Source organism: Quercus robur, chromosome 7, assembly GCF_932294415.1.
Source record: "Quercus robur chromosome 7, dhQueRobu3.1, whole genome shotgun sequence".
Lineage (NCBI taxonomy): Eukaryota > Viridiplantae > Streptophyta > Magnoliopsida > Fagales > Fagaceae > Quercus > Quercus robur.
Window position 1 is genome coordinate 48215492 of NC_065540.1, and position 9676 is coordinate 48225167.

Genomic DNA, 9676 nt, shown 5'->3' on the forward strand with positions numbered 1-9676 from the left:
TTTGGAGTGCCGAGGGTATTGGTGTCTGACAATGGACGACAATTTGACAATGCACTCTTCAAGGACTTTTGCCTACACTTTGGAATTCAGAACCATTATTCCTCACCTGCACACCCCCAAGCCAACGGCCAGGCTGAAGTAGCAAACCGATCCTTGTTGAAAATCATCAAAACTCGGCTTGAGGGGGCAAAGGGAATATGGCCAGATGAATTACCAGGAGTTTTATGGGCATACAGGACCACTGTGAGGACCCCTACAGGGGAGACCCCTTTTAAGTTGGCCTATGGAAGCGATGCAGTCATACCTGCAGAAGTGCATATGGCTAATCACAGGGTGATGACGTATCAAGACAAGGATAATGAGGACCAGCTTCGTCTGAACCTCGATCTAATAGACGAGGTAAGGGCAAACGCAGAATACAGGGCAGCAAAGTATAAGAACCTCATGGCTAAGCAGTATGATGCGATGGTGAAGCCTAGGCGTTTCCATATAGGAGATCTCGTCCTGAGAAAGGTCTCTTTGTCAACCAAGAACCCAGCACATGGGAAGTTGGGCCCAAACTGGGAAGGACCCTATAGAATAATCAACTGTAAAAGGCAAGGATCTTACTACCTGGAGGCCCTGGATGGGAGAAAATTGGAGCATCCTTGGAATGTGGAGCACCTGAGGAGGTATTACCAGTAAGAGTGAACCTATGGACGAGACTTGGGTCTTATCTGTCTACTAGCGTACTATTATGAGTGATGCTGCTTGATACTACTATGTTTGGTATTGTTTGTGTGTGAAGTTTGAAACTATGATTTACTTTTTATAGTTGTGTTGTGGTTATGGACGAAGTCATGAAGTATGTATTTATTAAATAAAAAGGCATCAGTGTGCATATGCCTTGTCTGTAAACAATATTTATGTTATGTACAAAATGTTGTGTGAATTCTCCATGATATTGTCGTCCAATCCAATCCTCAAGAGGGTTGAAAGATCCAAGACGAACAAAATCTCTGGACGCAGAGATGTAACGTCTAAATTTTCTTGAGTAAAAGAAACCACATCCATACTCGTCCAACTCATGGACGAGGTAAAGCCAACTGAAACAATCCAAATTCTGGACGAGACAAAAAGTTGGCAAAATAAGTAGACGGTATGTAAAATTAGTTTGCAAGTCTTAAGACGAATCAAACTAATTAAAAATACTACCTGCTAAGACGAGTTAGACTACATGAAAAATATGTATTATGGACGAGCTAAGAGTAAAATAGCTTAGCAGCATCCGTCCATGCAAAGAAAATGAAATCACTCGTCCATTCAAAGAAAATGAAATTATTTATCCATGCAAATAAAATAAAACTTCATTCAAAGGGTGGACATCCTAACGTCCAAAAACCCTTGATTAGTTTGAAAAGCAGAAATAGTATACTTAAAAAACCCGTCCTAAAACCATGGACGAGTATAATGTATTCTTGTTACATAAAGAAGGTCCAAAAACAAAGGACCAAACACAAAAGTTACAAAAAAAGAAAAGCAAAGCTACAAAGTTTAAAATCTCGTCCTAAGAAGGGGGAGCATTCACTGTAGGCTCGTCCTGAGGAGGCTGAGTGCTGGCGTCGTCTTCCACGTTGACATCATCGGAGCCAGTCTGGAGGAGAGAGCTTGTGGCAGCAGCAAGGTTAAGCTTGATTGTGCTGAAATCAACTTCAGGAAAGTTTTCAACAGCGTCCATTCTGAAATCTTCAAAACCAGCTGCATAATTGCGATCCAAAGTGTCTGTATACTCTTTGGACGACTTGAACTCAGCCACAGCGTCCTCTCTTGCCTTGGAAAGACGAGCATTCAACTCATTGTTCACCTGTTGTAAGTGATCAATGCGCGTCTCCTTCTCCAATGCATCCGTCCTTAGCTCCTCAATCAGCTTGTTATGCTCTTTGACCTCGTCCTTAGCTTTTTCAGCAAACCCAGCCCATTTCTTACAGTCAGCGTTCACCTCCTGAATCCTCGTCTCCAACAAGACTCTCGTCTTGTCCAGCTCCGTTGCCTGTCTAGACGCTGCTATAAACTTCGACATGGCCTGTGAACAGAGAACAACATAGAATGATTAAATGAGGAAAATTTAACAACTAAACAAGGACGAGGGGTACTGGCATACCTTGAAAAGGTCATGGACGCCTGAATGCTCAAATTCCTTCAAGCCCATGTTATAGCACATGTTTATATCCTCGTCCTTGACGGCCATCTGGAACCGTTCCCAAGCCAGGTCTTCATTTGCAATAATATTCATCGAAGGTTGGGACGAGCCAGGCGTGGTAGGTCTGGCCACAGGAGTTCTGGGAGGAGTCTTGGATGGGGTGGACTCAACTGGAGTGGACGAGTCCACGTCAACTATTTGGACGGCAGGCTGAGACGAGGGTGGTTTGGACTTGACCACCTTGGACGAGCTTTGTTTAACCCTTTTATCTCTTCGACTGGGGAGCCCTTCCAGGTCAATGTTCTTAGGCAAGAACTTTCTTTTGTCCCCAGCCGTTGGACGATCCTGGGCTTGACCCTCAGGACGTTTCCCCTCTCCTGCGATCTCTTTTCCTCGGTTCTCTTTCATTGTTGACATTCCTAGGACGAGATGAACAAATGAGGAATGTATACATAAAAAAGAAAAAGAAGGAAAGTTTAAGTTAAAAACTTACTTTTTCGCACAGTGACTTCGTGGGCTATAGCTTCGTCTGAAGGCTCGGGACCTAAACCCCACTTGGCCAGACGCCTAAGCGTGACAAGGGAATGGAAGCTCCTGTCTGCGTGTAGACAGGCCCTGTGGACGCGGTCACGGTGAAATTTGCTCAAGGATGGACGTTTGGCAGCTACAAAACAATGAACAAACAAAGGTTAGAAATTGTAAATGTACTAAATAGAAGAATAAGAGTAGACGAGGGGAAGGGACGTACCTTCTGGACGAAGGTTCCCCAGGTCCCCAGTGTAAGGAGGAAAGGGATCCCTGCCAACGTCCACAGGGTTCCCTGCCCAGAAGCCTGAAATAAAAATAAACTCCGTCTTCCACTTCCTATCAGACGAAGCTAGGGACTTGATCAACCTACAATCATTCCCTCTAGCAGTAAATTGGTAAAAACCTTCAGACTGACTTATGGCAGAAGGTTTATAACAATAAAGGAACTCGTCCACTGTAAGAGGACGGTCCCTACCAAAAACTTCCCTCCACAAAATTTGCATGGAGATAATTAATCTCCATGCGTTGGGATTGAATTGACAAACACCTAGACCTAATTTGACTAGTAACTCCCTAGCAAAGGCATTTAAAGGAAACCTAAGGCCACCTAGGAAGTAAGATTCATAGACGCCTATTCCAAAACGAGGCTCACAACACCACTCTCCATGGACAGGTAGCCTAGGGTTAAACTCGTCTGGGATTTGATACCAGGACCTAAGGTTACCTAACCTCTGTTCGTCCGTCTTAGAATGGACGCCTACAGCGCAACTGAAGACGGTCTCTACCTCGTCCGTAGGATTGGACGGAGAACCAGCTTGAGAGCCAGAAGCTCTCCTAAGCTGTTCTTGGACGACTTCAATAGGGAGCCCAGGGGCCCCAGAAGAGTAGTTCTCGTCCGTGCTTCCTCCACTTTCATCACTAGCACTGCTAGAGCTAGACCTATCACTAGTATCATCACAATACTCGTCTATAACCTTATTAAGGCTATCTGTAGACGAGGAAGCGACAGACATCCCTAACAAGAAACTTAAACCTAAAGACGAGAAAAAGAAGAGTACCTGGCTCTAGACGGAAGAAGACTCTAGACGCAGAGAACTCCTAGACGAGGCTATAGACGATGGATGTCAAGGAAGAAAATTTCTGGAATAAGGAGGGTCAAGGGAGGCATTCCACTATTTATAGGATGCTGACCTGGGTAATCGAAACGACCCAACCAATACAGAAGCAACACGTGGCATCTACCTTGGAAAAATAAATCGACGAAATCAGTCTCTAATAAGAAAAGGACACGTGGCACAGTAATTATTAACCAAATGTGTCCAAGAACGTTCAACCTTTTGGACGACTCACATGGACGAGGGGGCAACTGATGGTGTCCCAAATAGTCCTAAGCCCATAATTCGTCCATGTGTATCGTCCAACGACAGAAGCAACAGCAAATGTATCAGCGACCCTCGTCCGTGTATGGACGAGCTTAATACCTCCAAGATCTATTTGACATTTATGAACGACAAGCCTTCCAAGATGATCTTGTCCGTCTTCCACTAAAAGTGGACGAGATCATCTTGGAGGTCTCGTCCATCCTTGCTATGGATGGACTAAAAGTGGACGAGATCATCTTGGAGGTCTCGTCCATCCTTGCTATGGATGGACTAAATGCGGACGAGCTCCTCATGAAGGTCTCGTCCATCCTCACTATGGATGGACGAGTTCATCGGCCCGTCCGACCTAAGTAACTCCCACAGCGGTTACTCCCAATCCTCCGGACTCCTCGACACCGGGAACGGTTACCAAATAGATAACCGTTCCACACACTATATAAGGCTTCTTCGATGAAGGAAAAAGGTATTCAGACATTTTCTTACTTTTAAGAGAATACTTCTTCGTTACAGAGAGTTCCAAGTAACTAACTTGATCATCGGAGGATTTTTGGCCGGTCACCACCGGTCCCCTCTGATTCTGTGTCTTTGGTATTACAGGAGATAGCCCGACGATCAACGTTCAAGTCTTATCAACCCACTGATAATCGAGGAATCATCAGTTTTAATATTAAATTTTAGTTAAAGAGAGATTACTAGGCAAAGATGGGTCACTATGCATCATGAAGGTGTGCTCTGCATTGAACCTTCACTTAGTAAAACAGCGATCTCAACTCCAGAGTCGTAGTGGTCTCCGACTTGAACTAGGACTTCTTTAGGGAAATTGAGCATCACTGCTTACACATAACAACCCAGGTGTTGACATGAGCTTTTATAGCTAGCACTTTACGGCCATGTGCTGATCCCAGTTTCATGAGTGTATTTGAGATTAAGTCCAAATCTCATAGGGAGCGGCCCCACCCCCACACTCACATAGGTGAAATTTGTCAAGGGTGCTCCTGTAATTCTGACACCCCACTCATACGAGCTACAAATTTCATTAAGAGTTTTTTACTCAACCTCTCCACATTACAGGATAAATGCACTTACATCATAGGGATGAACAAGTAAAAAATTATTTACAGAATAAATAATTTAAAAATAAATAAATAGTGCATTTCTTACGACCATCATATGATTCGTTTTTCCCATTGAACCCAATTCTCAGGATCTCTGGTCCTTGGGTTGGGTATCCTCATACATGGCTCATGATTCTATGGACTTTAGTCCCATCCCTCTCGATGTATTCCAGACTCTATCTTTTGCCAAGGCCTTGGTAAATGGATCTGCAAGATTATCATTAGATTTAATATAATCCACAGTTATGATGCCACTACTCAAATAAGATCGCACGGTACTGTGCTTTCTTCTTATAGGTCTGGATTTACCGTTGTAGTAACGGTTTTTAACTCTACCAATTGTGGCAGTGCTATCACAATGAATTAATATAGGTGAAATTGGCTTTTCCCAAAGTGGAATTTCATATAACAAATCTCTAAGCCAATTTGCCTCTTCACTAGCTGAAGCTAATGCTATTAATTCAGCTTCCATTGTTGAATTAGCAATTATCGTTTGCTTTTTAGATTTCCAACAAATAGCACCACTACCTAAAGTAAAAATATAACCAGTGGTAGAGAGAGAATCACCTGACAAAGTATTTCAATCGGCATCACTAAAAGCTTCAATCACAGCAGGGTACTTTTTATTAAATAAGCCATAGTTTTTGGTACCAATTAAATATCTCATAACTCGCTCAATAGCTAGCCAATGATCTTTACTAGGTTTGCTAGTAAATCTGCTAAGCACTCCTACTGCATATGCAATGTCAGGTCTAGTACAATCAGTAGCATAACGCAAACTACCAATGATACTAGCATAATCCTTTTGATTAAAAATCACATCATCATTATTCACAGGAAATAAATGAACACTAGAATCAAAAGGAGTAGCTACACTTTTGTGACCAGGAAAATTATATTTTCTCAATATTTTCTCAACGTAATGTGATTGATCAAGATATATTCCATCACATGTTTTTGTAATTTTCATGCCCAAAATAAAATTAGCCTCACCAAGATCTTTCATATCAAAATGGCTTTTAAGCATATTTTTTGTTTTATTTATAACATGCATATTTGAGCCAAAAATCAACATATCATCCACATAGAGGCTAATAATAACATGTAAATTATTCCATGATTTAGAATAAATACATTTATCACATTCATTTGATTTATAACCATTCTCAATCATGCAGGAATCAAACTTTTCATGCCACTGCTTAGGTGCTTGTTTTAAGCCATATAGGGATTTAGTTAGCTTACATACCTTGCTTTCTTGGCCAGGCTCTACAAAGCCTTCGGGTTGGTCCATATAAATCTCTTCCTCTAGGTCCCCATTTAAAAAAGCAGTTTTTACATCCATTTGATGAATTTTCAAATCAAAAATTGCAGCAATGGCAATTAACAATCTAATAGATGTAATTCTTGTTACCGGAGAAAATGTATCAAAGAAATCAAGATCAGCTTTTTGTTTAAAGCCTTTTGCAACAAGTCTAGCTTTAAACTTATCTATTGATCCATCCGGTTTCAACTTTTTTCTAAGGACCCATTTACAACCTATGGTCTTACAACCCGGTGGAAGATCTACTAATTTCCAAGTTCTATTAGAAATTAGAGATTCCATCTCATCATTTACAGCCTCTTTCCAAAATATAGCATCAGGTGATGTTAAAGCCTCTTTTAAATTTTGGGGATTTTCCTCAATGTTAAAAACATAATAATCAGGACCAAAATCCTTTTCAACTCTAGCTCTTTTACTCCTTCTAGGTTCCATTTCAAAATTTTCTTGATTTTGTAAATGTGAAGTAGAAGAACTAGGTTGTGACAAAATATTTTCTTCACCCCCACTATTTTTCAATTTAAAAGGAAATTTTTCTTCATGAAAAATTGCATCACCAGATTCAAAAATTATTTTGTTTTCAAGATCAAAAAATCTATAGGCTGCACTATTAATTGCATAACCAAGAAAAGCACAGGTAGTAGCTCTTATACCTAATTTAGGCATTTTAGGGTTAGTAAGCCTTACATAAGCAAGACAACCCCATACTCTCAAATATCCCAAATTTGGCTTATGTCCTTTCCACATCTCAAAAGGTGTGGTGTGTGACTTTTTATGTGGCACCCTATTCAAAACATGACATGCAGTTAAAATAGCTTCACCCCAAAAATGTAAAGGTGCACCAGATTCAATTAACATGGCATTTGTTAACTCAATTAAAGTTCTATTTTTTCTTTCAGCCACACCATTAGAAGCAGGTGAATATGGTGCAGTAGTTTCATGGATAATTCCCAAAGACTGAGCAAATGAGTTGAATGCACTTGATTCATACTCACGGCCTCTATCACTTCTTATTCTTTTTATTTTTCTACCGAATTGATTTTCAACTTCTTTTAAAAAATCTTGAAATTTTTCAAAAGCATCACTTTTATTTTTCAACAAATAAATAGTTGTATATTTTGAGAAATCATCAATAAAAGTGATAATATATCTATTTCCTCCACGAGTTAAAATTCCCTCAAATTCACATAAATCGGAATGAATTAACTCAAGCAATTCGGTATTTCTTACAACATTTTTATGAGGCCTTTTTGTAATCTTAGCTTGACTACAAGTTTCACATTTTTCAAAATCTTTTGACAGTCTTGGAATTAATCCTAAACTACTCATGATTCCCACATATCTACTATTTATATGACACAAACGAGCATGCCAAAAATTAATAGAAGAAAGCATATAAATTGAACTGGTAGATGCTTTATTATTCTCAATATTCAATTTAAACATTCCATCACAAGCATAACCCTTGCCCACAAATAATCCCTTTTTTGTGATTACATAATTATCAGATTCCATAGTTTGCTTGAAGCCAGCCTTGTTAAGCAAAAAACTTGACATCAAATTCTTCCTCATGGACGGAGTGTAAAGTACATCTTTCAATGTTAGCACACGTCCAGAAGTGAATTTCAATTCAACCTCACCACTCCCAAGAACCTTGGTTTTACTAGAGTCACCAAGCATAACAGTTTTTTCTTCTTCAAAAGGAGTGTACAATTTGAACCAATTCTTGTCATAGCAGACGTGCCTATTAGCACCGGAATCTGCCCACCACCCTTCAACATATTGCACCATATTGATGTCTGTAATCATAGCCTCTAAAGGCTCTTCGGTTACGTTAGCCTGTGGGACAGATTCACGTTTCCGAAATTTGCAAAATCGAGCAATATGCCCACTCTTGCCACAGACAAAACAGGATCTATTAAATTGATCTTGTGAAGGGGGTCCTTGGTTCTTATTGTAATTTTTATTTGGGTTTCCCCTTCCTTGAGGTCTATTATTATTTTTAAAGGATTTTTTTTTAGGCTTCAATTGAACATTTCTAGGAAAATGATTTTTGGGCATATTATTATTGGATGAAATAAGGTTTACCTTTGTGGTGGAATTACCATTGCTCTCTTGTGTCATGAGTGCATCTTGTCCTCTAGCCTCCTCCTCCACACGGATGCGTGTGATCAAAGTCTCCAAGGATGTCTCCTTTTGTTTGTGCCGCAAAGTCTTTTGGAACTCCCTCCAAGATTGTGGTAGTTTATCAATTATGCCAGCTACCACCAAATTGTCTCCAATCTTTATGCCTTCGGATCTCAATTCTGCCACAATCATTTGGAAGTCTTGTGCTTGATCCACCACCAATTTTCCATCCACCATTTGGTAACGGAAAAATCTACTAGCAGCATACTTCTTTGCACCTGCCTCCTCGGTATCATACTTGCTTTGTAAAGCTTTCCAAATTTTCTTAGCAGAATTGTAAGTTGTATCATAATAATCATAGAAATGATCGGCAAGACAATTCAATAGATAAGAGCGACAATTATATTCATCTTTTGTATACTTATCTATTTTTTCTTGATGGAGAATATATTCTTCCTCACTCATCTCATCGGTAGGAACTTTTGACGGATTCTTGTCAGTGAGGATGTAGGAGACTTTGAGAAGACTCAAGTAGAAGAGGACCTTTCCTTTCCACCTCTTGAAATGGGCTCCCTTAAAGCGAAAGGGCTTGTTAAGATCTCCAACAGGCTCATTTGGTTTCTCTTGTGTAGGCTCCATGTGACTGAAATCTCCTTAAAATTGTTGGTGCAAACACAATAATAATGGAAATAATACACAAAGAGAAACTGAATAGTACTTCTGAATATTATTAATATAAAGAAAGGAAATACACAACACTATTTGGACTGAGGCGCGGCACTCGCTCTCTTTAAGGAGATTCAAGCCTTTGGTTGGCTAACTCTTGTAACCGGTGCAGACTTTCTCTGACTTGTCTCCCCCAGGATACAACAGCCCAACAAGTGTCGTATGGCTAGAACAACCTCTGCACAAAGTGTTCAAGCCCAAAGCTCCACCAGAAAAAACACCCTTGCCAATAATCTCTCTATTTTTTTTAGTGTGTATTGTAAGTTACAGTAACATGGATTGGGTCTGAATGAGTCTA

General features: G+C 40.2%; 1 protein-coding gene across 1 annotated transcript; it reads right to left on the reverse strand.

Annotated features, from left to right (window-relative positions):
- Positions 1 to 1387: 1387 nt before the first annotated feature.
- Positions 1388 to 3720, reverse strand: LOC126691531 (uncharacterized). Its single transcript, XM_050386562.1, has 5 exons — positions 3437 to 3720; positions 2928 to 3073; positions 2673 to 2843; positions 2141 to 2598; positions 1388 to 2062 (listed from the first exon to the last, which is right to left on the reverse strand). The coding sequence occupies exons 1-5, from the start codon at positions 3718 to 3720 to the stop codon at positions 1547 to 1549; spliced, it is 1575 nt and encodes a 524-aa protein (XP_050242519.1). The 3' UTR covers positions 1388 to 1546.
- Positions 3721 to 9676: the final 5956 nt, after the last annotated feature.